This window comes from Canis lupus, chromosome 3 (genome assembly GCF_003254725.2).
Source record: "Canis lupus dingo isolate Sandy chromosome 3, ASM325472v2, whole genome shotgun sequence".
Lineage (NCBI taxonomy): Eukaryota > Metazoa > Chordata > Mammalia > Carnivora > Canidae > Canis > Canis lupus.
The window spans coordinates 28,197,673-28,216,974 of record NC_064245.1 but is presented as its reverse complement, the minus strand read 5'-3'; the positions used below and the strand labels follow the sequence as shown (position 1 = coordinate 28,216,974).

The 19,302-nt window shown below is 34.8% G+C and overlaps 1 protein-coding gene across 3 annotated transcripts in view; it reads left to right on the top strand.

The window, feature by feature from the left end:
* SCAMP1 (secretory carrier membrane protein 1) overlaps nt 1-13,021 on the top strand; it is a 120,769-nt gene extending 107,748 nt beyond the window's left edge. For all 3 annotated transcript variants that reach the window (XM_025437241.3, XM_025437242.3, XM_025437243.3), the window contains one exon: nt 10,220-13,021. In XM_025437241.3, the coding sequence (XP_025293026.1) occupies nt 10,220-10,384 (165 nt within the window). In that variant the 3' untranslated portion in view covers nt 10,385-13,021. The remainder of the gene's footprint in view (nt 1-10,219) is intronic.
* Nucleotides 13,022-19,302: the final 6,281 nt, after the last annotated feature.

The following is a 19,302-nucleotide window of genomic DNA, read 5'->3' as shown; positions in this document are numbered from 1 at the left end:
GGTCCACATGCTTGTTTTCTTCATTCAGAGGACACACAGTAGGTACAGTAATATTTTTGAGACCCTAGAAAAATTGACACTCTGAGCAAGTATTTTATACCCTGTCCTCAAGTGGTATTCTTAGTATGTTCATTTTTTTCTGACTGCCCCCTACTTTTATTTTGTTATTCTTTTCTGTAAGTACTAAGCTTACTTAATACATCCCAAATCAAGATTAATATGTCTAAATTATTGTAAATCATCTTTACTTAGGCATGTTCAAATTTGTTAGCTCTGGTAGTATTTATAATGCTGTACACATTTTTATCTAATCTTTATATGTTCATTTTTAACAACTTATGTTGAGTGATAATCATATGTAATTTATCCATTTTAAGCACGCAGTTCATTGTTTTTGATATTACATTATTTTTTCAAATTGTGGCAAAATATATATAAAATTTGCCATTTTAATCATCTTTAAGTATACAATTCAGTGGCATTAATTATATTCACTCTGTTATGTAACTGTAACCATTATTTCCCAAACTTTATCATGCCAAGCAGCACTTTGCAGTCATATAGCAATAGCCCTCCATTTCCCCCTACACCCTGCTTGGCAAGCTCTAATCTACTTTCTGCCCCCAATGAATTTGCCTATTATAGATATTCCATATAAGTGGAATTTTTGGATATTTTCCTTTTGTGTCTGGATTATTTCACTTAGCATAAAGTTTTTAGGGTTCATCCATGTTGTATGTATCATAATTTCACTCTTTTTTATAGCTAAATATTCTGCACATATATATTATATTGCTTTTATTAATCTGTGGATGTGTACTTGGGTTGTTTCTACCTTTTGGCTATTGTAAATAATGCTACGCTGAATATTGGTGTACAAGAGCCTGTGCTAGTCCCTTTGCTTTGAATTCTTTTGGGTATATACTTAAGACGAATTGCTTGGTAGTCAAATGGTAATTCTATGTTTAGTTTTTTGAGAAACTACCAAACTTTTCTACAGTGGCCATACTGTTTTGCATCCCAATCAGCAATATAGCAATATACTATATTTTACTATATTTATATATTTTATATAGTATATTTTCCAATATACTATGGAAACATATGCTATATTTTCCATAGTATATTTCATACCATCCTAGTAGGTGTGAAATATACTATGATCACTTTTAATTTTTAGTTTTTTTCCAAAACTGAAATTACTTCAATATGGTACATATGATTACATAAAAATTCAGTTTTCACAAATAGATTATACTATCTTCTAAACTTACTCACTACAGTTATTTATATCTAATCATCTGTATAAAATCATATATATTAATATATACTTAAATCATAAAGAAGAGAGAGCACTCAACATTGAAACTTATAATCAATGAAATAAATATAAATTAATATAATAAATATTTATAAATATAAATAAATATAAATAAGCATAGTCATATTTTTAAACAGTATGTTGAGGACATTAAAAATTTTTGTTCTAAATACTTTTTACTTTTTATTAACTGAATTATAGTTGACATACAGTATTATATTAGTTTCAGGTGTACAAATAGTGATTTGACATTTGTAAACATTAGGGGGCTCCTGGGTGGCTCAGTTGGTTAAATACTGAACTCTTGATTTTGGCTTAGGTCATGATTTTCAGGGTTGTGAGTTTGAGCCCCCCACACTGGGCTCCGAACTGGATGTGATGCCTACTTAAGATTATCTTCCATGGAGATCCCTGGGTGGCTCAGCGGTTAAGCTCCTGCCTTTGGCCCAGGGCGTGATCCTGGAGTCCCCCGTGGGATTGAGTCCTGCATCGGGGTCTCTGCATGGAGCCTGCTTTTCCCTTTGCCTGTGTCTCTGCCTCTCTCTCTCTCCGTGTCTCTCATGAATAAATAAATAAATAAAGTCTTTTTTTAAAAAAGGTAAATATTATGAAGTACTTTCCATGATAAGTATCGTTACCCTCTGTCAGCATACAAAGTTACACATACTTATTTTGTGACTGGAAATTTGTACCCTTAATCCCCTTCATGTATTTTGCCCATCCTTTCACTTCTGTACCACCTCTCCCAGGACCCCAGCAACCATCAATTTGTTCTCTGTATTTATGAGTCTCTGTTTTTTTTTTTTTGTTGTTTGCTCATGTATTTTGTTTTTTAGATTCTGCATGTAAGTGAAATCATATGGCATTTGTCTTTCTCTGACTTAATTCATTTAGCATAATACCTTCTGGGTTCATCCATGTTGTTGAAAATGGCAAGATTGCAATCTTCTCTTGACTGAGTAATATTACATTGTGTTTTTATATATATATATATCTCTCACATCTTTATTCATTTATCAGCAGATACTTAGATTTCTTTTATATCTTGGCTATTGTAAATAATATGCAACAAACATAGGCATGCATATATCTTTTCAAATTTTGGGGTAAACAACCAGAAGTGGAATGACTGTCAGTATCATACGGTACTTCTATTTTTAGTTTTTTGAGGAATCTCCATACTGTTTTCCGTAGTTGCTATACCAGTTTACATGCCTACCAGCAGCGCAGGAAGGTTCCCTTTTCCCCACATTTTTGCCAACACTTGTTATGTCTTGTCTTTTTGAGGATAGCCATTTTGACTGGTGTGAAGTGGTATCTCATTGTGGTTTTGATTTGCATTTCCCTGACGATTAGTGATATTGAACATCTTTTCACATAGCTGTTGGCTATTTGTATGTTGTCTTTGGGAAAATGTCTATTCAAGTTCTTCCCATTTTTTAATTGTTATTTGTTTTTTTTTAAATTTTTATTTATTTATGATAGTGAGAGAGAGAGAGAGAGAGAGAGAGAGAGAGAGGCAGGCAGAGACATAGGCAGAGGGAGAAGCAGGCTCCATGCACCGGGAGCCCGACGTGGGATTCGATCCCGGGTCTCCAGGATAGCACCTTGGGCCAAAGGCAGGCACCAAACCGCTGCGCCACCCAGGGATCCCTGTTATTTGGTTTTTTAAGTTGTATTGATTCTTTATATATTTTGGATATTAGTCTCTTATCATTTGTATCACTTGCACATATCTTCTCCCATTCAGTATGTATTACCTTTTCATTTTGTTGATGGTTTCCTTCACTGGCAAAAAGCTTTTTAGTTTGATGTAGTCCCAGTTGTTTGTTTTTGCTTTTGTTACACTTGTATGAGGAGATATATCCAAAAAAATATAGCTAAAATTAATGTCCAAGAGTTTACTGCCTATGTTTTCTTTTAGGAGTTTTATGGCTTCAAGTCTTACATTATGTGTTTAATCTATTTTGAATTTATTTTTATGTATGGTCCAGTTTCATTCTTATGTATATAGCTGTCCAGTTTTCCCAGTACCATTTATTGAAGAGAAGGTCTTTCCCTCACTGTATATTCTTAACCTCCTTTGTCACAGATTAATTAAGCATATAAGAATGGGTTTATTTCTAGGCTCTGTATGATGTTCCATTATTCTGTGTGTCTCTCTTTGTGCCAGTATTGTACTGTTTTGATTACCATAGGTTTGTAGTAGAGCTTGAATCTGGAATTGTGATACTTTTGTCTTTGTTGTTCTTTGTCAAGATTGCTTTGGCTATTTGTGGTCTTTTGTGGTTCTGTATAAATTTTAGGATTATTCTAGTTTTCTGAAAAATTCTGAGATTGCATTAAATCTGTAAATTACTTTGGAAAGTTTGAGCATTTTAACAATATTCTTTGACTCCATGAGCATGATATATCTTTCCATTACTTTCTATCATAATCAGTTCATTTCATCAGTGTTTTATAGTTTTTATTATATGGGTCTTTTACTTCCTTGGTTAAGTTTATTCCTAGGTATTTCTTCTTCTTTTTTTGATGTATTTGTAAATGGAATTACTTTCATAATTCTCTTTCTTCTAGTTTATTGTTAGTGTATAGATTTCTGTATATTAATTTTCCGTCTTGCAACTTTACCGAATTCAGTTTTTTTGACGGAATCTTTAGGAATATTATCATGTTATCTGTGAATAGTGACAGAGTTAATTTCTTCCTTACCGATGTGGATGCCTTTTTTTTTTCCCTTGTCTGATTTTTGTGACTAAGACTTTCAGTACCATGTTGAATAAAAAAAGGCAGGAGTGGACATTCTTGTCTTATTCCTCATCTTAGAGGAAAAGCTTTCACTTTTTCATCACTGAGTATGTTAGCTGAGGGTTTGTCATATATGGACTTTATCATGTTGAAGTATGCTTTCTCTTTACCCACTTTGTTGAGAGTTTTTATCATGAAGCTGAATTTTGTGAAGTGATTTTTCTACATCTATTGAGATGATGATGTGATTCTTAATCATTCATTTTGCTAATCTGGTGTATCATGTTGATTGATTTGAAGACCTTGAACCATGTTTCATCTCTAGAATAAATCTCACTTGATCATGGTGAATAATCCTTTAAATGTATTGTTGAATTTGGTTTGCTAATTATTTTGAGGATTGTTGCATATGTGTTCATCAGGGATATTGGCCTGGAATTAATTAGTTTTCTTTCTTTCTTTCTTTCTTTCCTTCTTTCTTTCTTTCTTCTTTCTTTCTTTTTTCTTCTTTCCTTCTTTCCCTCTTCTCTCTTTCTCTCCTTTCTTCTTTCTTTCTTTCTTTTCTTCTTCTTTCTTTCTTTCTCTCTTTCTTTCTTTCTTTCTTTCTCTCTCCTTTCTCTTTCTCCCTTCCCTTCCCTTTTTCCTTCCCTTCCCTTTTTCCTTCCTTTCCCTTTTTCCTTCCCTTCCCTTTATCCTTCCCTTCCCGTTTTCCTTCCCTTCCCTTTTTCCTTCCTTTCCCTTTTTCCTTCCCTTCCCTTTATCCTTCCCTTCCCTTTTTCCTTCCCTTTCCTTTTTCCTTCCCTTCCCTTTTTCCTCCCCTTCCCTTTTTCCTTCCCTTCCCTTTTTCCTTCCCTTCCCTTTTTCCTTCCCTTTCCTTTTTCCTTTCCTTTCCCTTCCTTTTTCCTTTCCTTTCCTTTTTCCTTTCCTTTCCTGTTTCCTTTCCTTTCCTGTTTCCTTTCCTTTCCTGTTTCCTTTCCTTTCTCCTTTCCTTTCTCCCTTTCCTTTTTCAGTGTCTTTGATTTGGGATACTAAATGAGTAATGCTGGCCTCATAGAATGAATGTGGAAGCATTTCTTCTCCTCAATATTTTGGACTAGTTTGAGAAGAATAGGTATTAATTAGCTGTTCTTTAAATGTTTGGTAAAACTCACCAGTGAAGCCACCCAGTCCTCAACTTTTGTTCGTTGGGAGTTTTTTGTGTTATTGATTCAGTTTTGTTACTAGTACTTAGTCTGTTCAGATTTTCTATTTATTCCTGATTTAGTCTTGGAAGGTTTGTATGTTTTTAGGAATTTATCCATTTCATCTGGGTTGTCCAGTTTGTTGATATATAATTTTTCATAGTAGTCTCTTGTAATCCTTTGTATTTCTGTAGTGTTGGATATAATTTGTCCTTTTTTATTTCGGATTTTGAGTCCTCTTTTTTTTTGCTTGATGTATCTGTAAAGATTTATCTATCAATTTTGTTTATCTTTTAAAAGAACTGGTTTTTAGTTTCATTAATTTTTTTTTCTGTTTTTGTCTCTACTTTGTCTATTTCCATTATGATCTTTATTATGTCTTTGCTTCTACTTACAGTGGGTGTTGTTTGGTTGGTTTTTAGTACCTTTAGGTGTAAGGTTAGATTGTTTGAGATTATTCTAGTTTCCTGGAGGTTGCTCATATTGCTTTAAACTTTTTTCTGAGGTCGTCTTTTGCTTTGTCTCAAAGATTTTGAACTGTCGGGTTTCCATTTTCATTTGTCCAAATGTATTTATTTCCCCTCTCTGATGCCTTTGTTGGCCCATTGGTTGTTTGGTAACCTGTTGTTTAGCCTCTTTGTATTTGTGTTTTTGTCTAGTTTTTTCCTTGTAATTGATTTTAGTTTAATATCATTGTGGTCAGGAAAGATACTCAATGTAATTTTAGTCTTCTTAAATTTATGGAGTTTAATGGCTTAGTATGTGATCTGTCCTGGACAGTGTTCCATGTGTAGTTTAAAAGAATGTGTGTTCTGCTGTTTTTGATGTGGTGTTCTGTGTATGTCTATTAAGTCCATTTAGCCTAATGTGTCCTTCAAAGCCACTCCTTCCTTGATTGATTGATTGATTTTCTGCCTGAATGATCCTATCTATTGATGTCAGTTTAAAGTTCCCTGGTTATGTTCACTTTTAAAACAACCTGTAAAGTAATTATAAACTAAGCAATTTACTTTGTTACACAGATACAGTCTGCTAGAGCATTTGGGCCATTTGTTTAATCCCTAATAGAGGGCAGCCCGGGTGGCTCAGTGGTTTAGTACCTACCTTCAGCCCAGGGCATGATCCTGGAGACCCGGGATCGAGTCCCACATTGGGCTCACTGAATAAAAATATATGTATATATGGAATGGATCCCAAGCAGGGTTCAAAAAAAATTTTTTTTTTTAATTTTACTTATTTATTCATGAGAGACACAGAGAGGAAGAAAGGCAGAGACGCAGGCAGAGGGAGAAGCAGGCTCCATGCAGGGAGCCCGACGTCTCCAGGATTACGCGCTGGGCTGAAGGCAGGCGCTAAACCGCTGAGCCACCCAGGAATCCCAGGGATCAAAAAAAAAAAAAAAAAAAAAAAGAAAGAAAAAAGTCCCTAATAGATAAACAATTAATTATATAGTGGCTTCTACAACAAGTCACTATGCCCTATTGTTGTTGTTTTAAAGTAAGCTCTACACCCAGTATGGAGCTTGAACTCGTGATCCCAAGATCAAAAGTTGCATGCTCGGGCAGCCCAGGTGGCTCAGTGGTTTAGTGCCACCTTTAGCCCAGGGCCTGACCTGGAGACCCGGGATCGAGTCCTGTGTTGGGCTCCCTGCATGGAGCCTGCTTCTCCCTCTGCCTGTGTCTCTGCCTCTCTATCTGTGTCTCTCATGAATAAATAAATAAAATTAAATTTAAAAAGAGTTAAAAAAAAAATATATATATAAGAGTTGCATGCTCTGGGACAGAGCAAGACAGGTACCTTAGCAAGTTACTATGTCTATCTAATGGGATATAACAATGAGTGGAAATGTATACCTACAAACCCTACAAATGAAAAAAGCATGGTATATATCCATAAAAGATGTACAAGGTATTGGAGGTGCTCACAATAGGGAGAGCCACAACTTGGTCAGGCAGAAAGAGGACAGCAGTATATGAGATAGGCCTTTAAAGATGAGTGGGATTTCAATAGTGTGAAACTAGAGTATTAATCAGGAGGTTACAGAAGAGGTATCTGACCCAGATCTATAGACAGTTCACAGATGGCTTATAGGAAATGTTTAATTGAAAATGTTAGGCTAAGAGATCCATAAGTTTTTTTTTAAAAACTTAAAAATCAAAAAAAAAAAAAAAACTCAAAAATCGAAATTTCAAAAATTCATCTTTGTTTTTTTCCCCAGTTTTAAAAAAGTTAAAATAATTTTGGTATAACAGGCATCTTATACTAATAAAAGCATCATTTCTTGAAATTGTATTCTTTAAGCTTTAATGGAAATACATGTTTGGGATTATTTTGTTTAAGTACTGTACCATGGTTCTTTACTTTCCATAGTATATAGTATATAATTTTTGTGTCATATAACAGCACAGTATACACTGATATATTTTTGAAGATACATTAAGAAAGCAAGATTCCTTCTGGAGCTGTATCTTGGCTGTGACACTTCTACAGTTTTTAAAAAATTAATTTTTATTACATTTTACATATTAAATATTTACATAATTCTCATTTGATCCTTAGAAAAACTCTGCGAGACAGGGCAACAAATACTTGTTTCAGGGGAAGTAAACTTGAGGTTTTTTTTTTTTTTTTAAGATTTATTAATTTGAGAGAGAAACAGTGAAAGAGAGAACATGAGAGTGGGGAGGATCAGAGGGAGAAGCAGACTCCTTGGTGAGTGAGGAGCCCTGGGGTTTTAATCCTGGGACTCTGTGATCATGACCCAAGCCAAAGGCAGATGCCCAACTGACTGAGCCACCCAGGTGTTCTAAACTTGAGGTTTCGAGTGGTGACCAGCTGGGTAGAAAGTAGTGGAGTAAGTAGATACCAAATCTAGTGTTCTTTCTGTTGTTGCTCCTAGAACAAAATATTTAGGTTAATGCAATATTTATAACTGGAAGAGATAGCAAGTATTTAAGCTGTCTACTTTTTAAAAATTGTAATATTTTATTGTAAAGCTTTGTCCTTGTTTTCATAAGGAATATGAGCTATCAATAGATACCACTCTGAAACACAGCAGGGAAATGATGGGCTTTTCAAGATAGTGATACTTAAAATTAGCCTGTCATGTTGGAGCACTGATCAAAGAATCATTCTTTTCACATGGATCTAATGGGTTTCATACAGTATTTGAGCATTATGCACTGAATACATATGTAATCTTTTCCCTCTAGGTGGCTCTCTGAGTCTATATAGATTTGTACTATTGAGTACTGTGTACACACCTACCTTTATTTTGCCTACCTGCTTTGTGAGACTATGCATTACATTTTAATGTTCAGTTAACCAACATGTGAAAAAGTCATTTTCTCATCATTGTCTCAAAGTATTAAAAGAATTAAATTATGATAGGGCTCTAGTACTAGAAGAATAGAACTTTAGGGTTTACCTAAAGTGTACTTGTTAGCACTCTCTTCCTCTCCCTGACCCTTTTACACTTTGTTCCACTATAAAATGGCATTTGCTTTCGCCACTGTGTTAGAAGAAATCAGGGCTGTTGGAGTATTTTTATCTTCACCCTGGGCAGCTCTTCATTCCTTAATGTGGCTTTCTTCCCTAGGCATCTGTGAAAAGTCTCTGGCTTTTCCCGTTTCTCTTTTAATTATTCCTGTTGTTGTGGGTATCTCTTAAATACTGGTATCTTAACAGTCTTTGGTACTTGACCCTTTTTTTTTCCTCCATGGACCATTTCATTTATGTTAGAGTTGCAGCTACCATTGCTGTGCCATTGCTTTTCAAGTCCGTTTCCTGCCCATTCCTCCGTTGAGGTCCAGACTAAATCTTCAGCTGCCTGCTGTAGCAGGTCTAGAGCAGGTATCCAGTAGACATTTGTGGAATATATGAATATTTAGAACTTAGCATCTCATTTCCCCTCTAAACCAACCTATATTTTCTATTCTGTCTTCTTGAAACAACTTCCCAGTATCCAAGCTTGACTTAAAAATCTTTGACACATTCTATGTTTCCTTACTCCATATTTATTCCACAAGTAATCAGTCTCTACCTATACAGGACTGGGAAGAAGACTGACTTGGGTGCACTGTCCCAATCTTCCAGATCTGCTTTGATTGCATTCAAGGCCGGCTTTATTTAGACCTCATCAAAATGTAGTATAAGTTCCCTTTCTATCTCTTCCTCCCTCCCCCTAAGTTTGTAAGCATGTAATAAATAAACATCTAATTTGTTTTATTACTTCTTTTCTCAAATGTCTATTAAATTGGCTGATGTTATGTATTGGTGCACTTCATAGTTTATGCATCTTGAAACTTATGCTAATAGAGTTATTTTTGAACCTTGCTCTTGCAAATAAATCCCGAAGATTTAAGTGATAAATCAGTATGGGTTGACAGTTCCCAAAACTTTTCCTTTGTAAATCCTTTAGGACTTGACCATACACAAAAAGTAAAATGGTATATGGAGTGAGAGAGGATAGCAGCAGCATCTCTAAGAATATAAATAGTATTTGGTACATTAAATGATAAAATGATAGCATTTGATTATAATAAGGTTAGTGGTTTATATGTAGCCAACATAGAAATAGATAAGGTATTATTCTCTCCGAATTGTCTAAGGTAGTCAATTAATATATCAAAGTCTGAATATCTCTTCTTATATTTAAACCATTCTCTGTAATAAATAAGTAGGAACAGCAGGAAACATAGCCTTTTGCTTTTGGTTAAGAAGTTTTTACAGTTGGTTTAGCATAAACATAAGTATCTCTTGTGCTTTGGAGATAAAATGGAAGTGTCTTTGTTAGGAAAATATTTAAATACAAGATTGTGTACTGGTGTCATGGCTGATGTTCTTGACCTTAGGAATCATGGCTATAGTCTATTTTATCTCTGCGTAAAATTGAGATTAATTGAAGAGTTGCTGAAAATGAATGTATAGATTACCACTTACTTTGTCCCACTTTTTTGTGCCTCCATAGGTACACGGACTATACCGCACAACAGGTGCTAGTTTTGAGAAAGCCCAACAAGAATTTGCAACAGGTGTGATGTCCAACAAAACTGTCCAGACTGCAGCTGCAAATGCAGCTTCAAGTGCAGCAACTAGTGCAGCCCAGAATGCTTTCAAGGGTAACCAGATTTAGAGAACCCTCCAACAATACACTGGTATCTTCTGACTGTACTTTTTCTCCAGTTACTGTATTCTATAAATATTTTTATGTTCAAAACACAGTACACATGGCATGTATATTTCCTGTTCACTTGTGCATGGGCTAAAACCAGAAAAACTTCCTTGTCTTATTATTTACCTAGCAGTTTAATATTTTGGCGCCCCCTGCAGAAAAAAAAATCACATGCTAAATAAATATTCTCCATATTTTTTGGGGGATGAATGTTCAGCAAATTATTTCAGTGGTGACACACTGAAATTAATATGATACTTATGATTAAAAATGCATTTAGTACTAGCTGCAGTCTTTCTTTCAAGAATCTTAGACTTAAAGGATTACATATTGGAGCATTAAGATGATATTTCATTCTGTTTTCCACATTTATATTGGAAGAAATAGGCCATCAGGGACTTAGGGGTGTTAAAATTGGCTTGCTTTTTAGCAGTTTTAGTCACCAGTGAAGAGCCTGTGTGCATTTTGTAGTAGATCATGTAAATTTATCCTTTTATTTTTGTTCCTTTTTTTCTTTTTAGAGTAGTTGATATTTTGATATCAATCTCTGATCTTGCATGGGCACCACATTTCTTAAAATAATTTGTATTTTGGCTTCTGCACTGCTTATGGTTTTAAGATTAGGGAGTTGCTGGTAGAATCAAAGAAGTGGTTTTCTGCATTAGTTTCTTTTAAATAAAAATTTATTGGGATGCAATTTGAGAACATAATATGCAGTGCATTATCCAAAAAAGGGTAGATAATCAATGGAATAGAATGTAGTGATGATAATACTGTTTTTTTTTTTTTAATTTTCAGTATTCGTTTCATAGTAGAATATTACTGTATGGAAACTTTGGTATATTCTTGTGGCTACTCATTTTAACTGAATTGAGATTGTGTTTGGCAGCTCTTTTTTGAGGAGTGTGTGTGTAATTTTTAACAGAGGCATTAAAGTCTAGACTAACTCCTTGTCCAAAAAGAACATACAGTATTTCAGGGATTTTTCTTTTAGCCTCTCAGCTGTAGTGGGATTAAAAATAAAAAGACGCTGTTGTTTCACATATACTTGAATCCCTAATGCACTTCAGTCTTTCAATTTTTGAGACAGACTGAATACATTAAAATTTTTCAGCAATAGAAAAAATATTTAACCTGCACCCAGCAAGAAAATACAAATACAGTTAAACGCATTAATTATAAATATAACCACATTAAAATTGTTACTATGCAGCATAGCATTTCATTCTTAAGGTATACTTGGTTTGAAACTTTAAATCATTTTTAATAGTGATTAAATGACCCAAAGACATTTGTAAAGTCATTATATACTATGTTTTGGAAGTTGTTAGCTAATTTACGATTGCAGAATAATCAGTGATTTCTTCAACTTGACTTTAAGTAAGGATAGTCTATTGGATTATATTATTTGAGACTGCAGATCCTTTCTAAAAAGAATCAAATGGGCACATAAATGGTTAAGTCACTTTCATTCTTTTCCCCAAATCTGGAGATAAATGAATTTCATATTGGGGGTGGGATGATGAGTTCTCACTATGAGGGAAGCTTTGGTTCATCTAGATAGTGTTTACATTTGATTTAGTTGGGATATATTGAAGTAATATACTTGGAAGATATTTCCTTTATTCTGATTAAAATAGGATTTAGAATATGAATTTAAAGCTGTTTTTATGAATATTTCTGATCAGTGATAATCTCCCTACTTTCTCAAACAAATAAGCCAGTTCAAGTTTTTCAGATTCTATAATCTTACTGAAAATCTGTTTTATCACAGTGTGCTTTATGAGTGTGTATTTAACAGACATTCAAAACATTAACCACAAAATACAATGCTTATGTTCATCATTAATTTATATTTCAAGTCCATTTCTTTTTTTCTTTCAACTACAAATGAATATAGAGACTTGAAAAATACTGAGATACTTTCCTTCAAGAATAGGAGGGCTTCTCTCTGTCTTGCAGAAATCCCCAAAGGTGGCTTTGTTAAATAGCAAATAATTAAAACCAACAGTACCTTTTTGTGTGTGGGTGGGGAAGATGTTTTAAAATCCAGTTTCTTGGGTTAATACAAGCTTATGAGAGAAATGTTTTTTAAAAACATAAATGTGCATTAAAATGATGGCAATACTAACAGTTTGATAAGGCATAGGGATTTTAAATTCTTAATATTCACTGTTCTTCTAACAATAGTAAATGGTCACATTTTCCAGCAAGAGATTGACATTTGTTAATTTTTTATATTTAATACTAACATGACCCAGTATCATAGTCATGAAATGGTCTTCATTGTTGTAAGCATTCGTGTCCTTTTTCAGTTTGCAATATATTAAGTTGTGGCTGTTTTATTTCAAACTAAAATTTGAACACTGGAAAATGATTGCTCAGTGATTTGTAATTTGGGACTTGGATTATTTATCTAGGGATGTTTGTATATTTTGTCAATGAATAATACTGCGCTGCCATCATAGTGAGCGTCATGGTTCTATATAAATGCTCTCCATCTGTCCCTCTAATGTTGCATGTTTTCAGTGGTTTGGAAGTTTTGTATATTTATTGTATTAACACAGAGTGTCATAAAATAAAATGCTGTTTACTGGATGTTAGTTTGTCTAATTTTAAAAACCTATATTAGCATTTCAGAGTTAGAGATTATGCTGTGGGTTTAATGTATATAGAAATTTCACCTTTGATTTTTAAAGAGTCTGTATAGCTCTATCATGTGCTGAATAAAATAAATAATATAAAAGACTTCATTTAAAACTGAACAGCATAAAATGACATTTTTTTTTATTAGACCTTTTAGGTGGTGGAACATGAGCTTCCCTCATATATTTTGATCACTTTAAGGTGAAAATATACATATTATCTAGAAGTTTGGGAGGTTCAAACTGGAAAACCTGTTTTGTGGCTCAGGTTTTTCCTTGGGGGTTAAAATGGATGCTCTGTACTAGTATTGTATTGATTAGCTTAGACTTGTGTTCTAGTTCCTAACCTAGCTACCTGTCATTGTGTTTTATGTACCAATGAGAGTACCTATTTGTGTATTGTTGGATTTTTCACTTGGTTATCTAAAGAGGATGTAAAAATCTTAAATGTTCATGTGAATCTTATTTTAAGAAATACTGTTAAGTTAAAATAGGAACAGCATTTAAAATTTTCTGGGTGTTATCTAAACAGTGAGTGGATTTTAATTGGATATATCTTCTGTAAATCATGTTGAGCTAATATATGATTTACATTTCCAGGGAATCTGTTAAATTGAGTTTATTAGTTTCTGTAATTTATTTGTACTAGCATAATACTTTTATACTTACTGCTATATCTTTTTCTGAAAATGCTGACATATTAGCATTTAATTTTATGCCTTTATTGGTAAAAATCTATGTTTAGACTGTTTATATGAGAGTTTGTTACAGTTTTGCACATTTTTCCCCTGTTACAATTACCGTGGCCGTCAGACACCATTTCACTGTATTTCCTTCCATTTTTCCTTTAAGAAAAATGTGTAGAGAGATTTTTTGATTCTATGTGATTAAGACCTTTAGAAGTGAAATAAAAGTAGTTAATGTAAAAATAATTGATGGTTAAGAATTTAAAAAATGCCTTACTTTGATAGATTTTCAAGCACCATAATATACATTTATTTAGAGTAGAATAATATATTGTAAAACATTAGAGTTGTTTTAAATACTTGTTTATTAAACTAAAAAGTTAAATCTCAATGGTCAATATTTTAGAAAGTGAAGTATTTCCACTAGAATTTTCGGATACACTTTATAAAACTGCATGCTATTTGTATTGACGATTGTTTGCAAACCTTACTTTAGGGCCTTATCACAGTACATAGAGAGCTAGAAAGAAATCTGTAGAAATTTTCTAAGCCAGACGTTGCCACCAATCTATACTAGGTAATTAGTATATTTTTAATTTAAGTCTTTAATTTAAAGATTAATTTAATTTAAAGATTAATTTAAAAATTTAATTTAATTTAAATCTTTAAAGATTCTGGGAAAATAGGGAAAGACTCTTCTCTAGTGTTCTTACCCTTTGTGTTGGTTTCATATTTATAGTTTAACTTTGTGGTTTTGGTAAGACAAAGCCTTCAATGTGTAAAATTTTCTTTAGCACTCTTTATGTTTTCAAATGGCAAGGGAGATGGGAGCCACCATGGAGCAGTGCAGTGAGTGTTAAATTTTATGTTTATCTAAATCGATTTGTTTTTCAGCTTACTTTTCTTTAATTTATTTTAAGTTTTCTTTAATTTTTTTTATTCAGTGATCACTACAACTCATGTGGGGCTTGAATTTAGGAGCCTGAGATTAAGAGTTGCATGCTCTGCAGACTGAGCCAGCCAGGCAACCCATCAGCTATCTTTCTGGGCTTTGTATGGCTAATTGGTGTAGTTAAAACCTTCCTGCCACTAAAACCAATTTTATCTTTTCTCCAATAGGACATCCTCTTCAACCTAGTAAAATTTCATACACTTGTATAAGATTACCATGAAATTATTTTCTCTACAGTTACAATTTGTAGAATCATAGTATGGAAATTTTATTTTTTAATTCTTTAGTTGTTGATAGCCCTTACATGTAATCCTAGAATTCTTCCAGAACTCATTTAATATTTTGTAGGCCAGTGATTCTCAGGATAAATTCTAGTTGTGAGTAGTTGTTACAGGTGGCAGTTTATAGTATTCTTCAGCTATTTCTTCATCCCCAAATCACTGTCTTTTATCTGGTCATCATAGTATTTCCTGTAGTATGATACTCCACACAAAAACTCAGTCCAAAAAAAAAAAAAAAAAAAAACTCAGTCCACTGGTCATACACATTCCTCAAACTAATTGTTACTAGTTTGCAAGTCACATATACCTGTTAGAGGACAATTGGAAAACAATCAATGAGAAAAAAATAATATATAATTCTATCATTTAGGGATATCACTGCTAATGTTTTACTGTATTTTACCATCCTTTTTCTATGCATAATTTTTTAGAAATAAGGGATATAAACAGTGTGGATATTTTTGTATATTTTTTTATTGGAGTTCGATTTGTCAACATATAGCATAACACCCAGTGCTCATCCCGCCAAGTAACCCCCTCAGTGCCTGTCACCCAGTCACCCCATTCCCCCGCCCACCTCCCCTTTCACTACCCCTTGTTCATTTCCCAGAGTTAGGTGTCTCTCATGTGCTGTCTCCCTCTGTGATATTTCCCACTCATTTTCTCTCCTTTCCCCTTTAATCCCTTTCACTATTTTTTATATTCCCCAAATGAATAAGACCATACAATGTTTGTCCTTCTCCGATTGACTTACTTCACTCAGCATAATACCCTCCAGGTCCATCCACATTGAAGCAAATGGTGGGTATTTGTTGTTTCTGATGGCTGAGTAATATTCCATTGTATACATAGACCACAGCTTCCTTATGCATTCATGTTTCGATGGACACCGAGGCTCCCTCCAGTTTGGCTATTGTGGACATTGCTGCTATAAACATCGGGGTGCAGGTGTCCTGCCGTTTCACTGCATCTATATCTTTGGGGTAAATCTCCAGCAGTGCAATTGCTGGGTCGTAGGACAGTTCAATTTTTAACTCTTTGAGGAACCTCCACACAGATTTCCAGGGTGGCTGCACCAGTTCACATTCCCACCAACAGTGCAAGAAGGTTCCCCTTTCTCCACATCCTCTCCAACAGTTGTGGTTTCCTGTCTTGTTAATTTTCACCCTTCTCACTGGTGTGAGGTGGGATCTCATTGTGGTTTTGATTTGTATTTCCCTGATGGCCAGTGATGCGGAGCATTTTCTCATGTGCTTGTTGGCCATGTCTATGTCTTCCTCTGTGAGATTTCTGTTCATGTCTTCTGCCATTTCATGATTGGATTGTTTGTTTCTTTGCTGTTGAGTTTCATAAGTTCTTTATAGATCTTGGATACTAGTCCGTTATCTGATAGATCATTTGCAAGTATCTTCTCCCATTCTGTAGGTTGTCTTTTAGGTTTGTTGACTGTTTCTTTTGCTGTGCAGAAGCTTTTGATCTTGATGAAGTCCCAATAATTCATTTTTGCTTTTGTTTCCCTTGCCTTCCTAGATGTATCTTGCAAGAAGTTGCTGTGGCCAAGGTCAAAAGGGCTGTTGCCTGTGTTCTTCTCTAGGATTTTGATGGATTCTTGTCTTACATTTAGAGCTTTCATCCATTTTGAGTTTATCTTTGTATGTGGTGTAAGAGAATGGTCTAGTTTCATTCTTCTGCATGTGGCGGTCCAATTTTCCCAGCACCATTTATTGAAGAGACTGACCTTTTTCCAGTGGATAGTCTTTCCTGCTTTGTCAAATATTAATTGACCATAGAGTTGAGGGTCCACTTCTGGATTCTCTATTCTGTTCCATTGATCTATGTGTCTGTTTTTGTGCCAGTACCACACTGTCTTGATGATCACGGCTTTGTAGTACAACTTGAAATCTGGCATTGTGATGCCCCCAGCTCTGGTTTTCTTTATTAATATTCCCCTGGCTATTCGGGGTCTTTTCTGATTCCACACAAATCTTAAGATGATTTGTTCCAACTCTCTGAAGAAAGTCCATGGAATTTTGATAGGGATTGCATTAAATGTGTAAGTTGCCCTGGGTAGCATTGACATTTTCACAATATTAATTCTTTCAATCCATGAGCATGGAATATTTTTCCATCTCTTTGTGTCTTCCTCAATTTCTTTCAGAAGTGTTTTTTTTTTTTTTTTTTTTTTTAAAGATTCTATTTATTCATTCATGAGAGACACAGAGAGGCAGAGAACACAGGCAGAGGGAGAAGCAGGATCCATGCAGGGAGCCCGACGTGAGACTTGATCCCGGGACCCCAGGATCACACCCTGGGCTGAAGGCAGGTGCTCAACCGCCGAGCCACCAGGCGTCCCAATGTTCTATAGTTTTTAGGGTATAGATCCTTTATCTCTTTGGTTAGGTTTATTCCTAGGTATCTTCTGCTTTTGGGTGCAATTGTAAATGGTATTGACTCCTTAATTTCTCTTCCTTCAGTCTCATTGTTAGTGTATAGAAATGCCACTGATTTCTGGGCATTGATTTTGTATCCTGCCACACTGCCGAATTGCTGTATGAGTTCTAGCAATCTTGGGGTGGAGTCTTTTGGGTTTTCTAGGTACAGTATCATGTCATCTGCGAAGAGGGAGAGATTGACTTCTTTGCCAATTGGAATGCCTTTTATTTCTTTTTGTTGTGTGATTGCTGAGGCTAGGACTTCTAGTATTATGCTGAATAGCAGTGGTGAGAGTGGACATCCCTGTCCTGTTTCTGATCTTAGGGGAGAAACTCTCACTGTTTCCCCATTGAGAATGATATTGGCTGTGGGCTTTTCGTAGATGGCTTTTAAGATGCTGAGGAATGTTCCCTGTATACCTACACTCTGAAGAGTTTTGATCAGGAATGGATGCTGCATTTTGTCAAATGCTTTCTCTGCATCTTTTGAGAGGATCATATGGTTCTTGTTTTTTCTCTTGTTGATATGATCTATCACATTGATTGTTTTATGAGTGTTGAACCAGCCTTACATCCCGGGGATAAATCCCACTTGGTCATGGTGAATAATCTTCTTAATGTACTGTTGGATCCTGTTGGTTAGTATCTTGTTGAGAATTTTTGCATCTGTGTCCATCAGGGATATTGGTCTATAATTCTCCTTTTTGGTGGGGTCTTTGTCTGGTTTTGGAATTAAGGTGATGCTGGCCTCATAGAACGGTTTGGAAATATTCCATCCCTTTCCATCTTTCAGAACAGCTTTAGTAGAATAGGTATTATTTCTTCTTTAAACGTTTGGTAGAATTCCCCTGGGAAGCCATCTGGCCCTGGACTTTCATGTCTTGGGAGGTTTTTGATGACCGCTTCAATTTCCTCCCTGGTTATCGGCCTGTTCATGTTTTCTATTTCTTCCTGTTCCAGTTTTGGTAGTTTGTGGTTTTCCACAAATGCATCCATTTCTTCTGGATTGCCTAATTTATTGGCATATAGCTGCTCATAATATATTTTTAAAATTGTTTGTATTTCCTTGGTATTGGTTGTGATCTGTCCTCTCTCATTCATGATTTTATTAATTAGAGTCTTTTCTCTTTTGTTTTTAATAAGGCTGGCTACTGGTTTATCTGTCTTATGAATTCTTTCAAAGGACCAACTCCTGGTTTTATTGATCTGTTCTGCAGTTCTTTTGGTGTCTATTTCATTGAGTTCTGCTCAAATCTTTATTAACTCTCTTCTTCTGCTTGGTGTAAGCTTTATTTGCTGTTCTTTCTCCATTCCATTAAGTACAAGGTTAGCTTGTGTATTTGAGTTTTTTCCAATTTCTTGAGGGAGGCTTGTATTGTGATGTATTTCCCTCTCAGGACAGCTTTTGCTGTATCCCAAAGATTTTGAATGGTTGTATCTTCATTTTTCATTCATTTCCCTGAATCTTTTTAATTCTTCTCTAATTTCCTGGTTGACCCTTTCATCTTTTAGCATGGTGCTCTTAAACCTCCACGTGTTTGAGTTTCTTCCAAATTTCTTCTTGTGATTGAGTTCAAGTTTCAAAGCATTATGGTCTGAAAATATGCAGGGGAGAATCCAAGTCTTTTGGTAGTGGTTGAGACCTGATTTGTGACCCAATACGTGGTCTATTCTGGAGAAAGTTCATGTGCACTTGAGAAGAATGTGTATTCAGTTGCGTTGGATGTAAAGTTCTGTAGATATCTGTGAAATCCATCTGGTCCAGTGTATCATTTAAAGCTCTTGTTTCTTTGGAGATGTGCTCAGAAGATCTGTCGTTTGCAGAAAGTGCCGTGTTGAAGTTTACTGGTATAAGTGTATTATTATCTAAGTATGTTTACTGT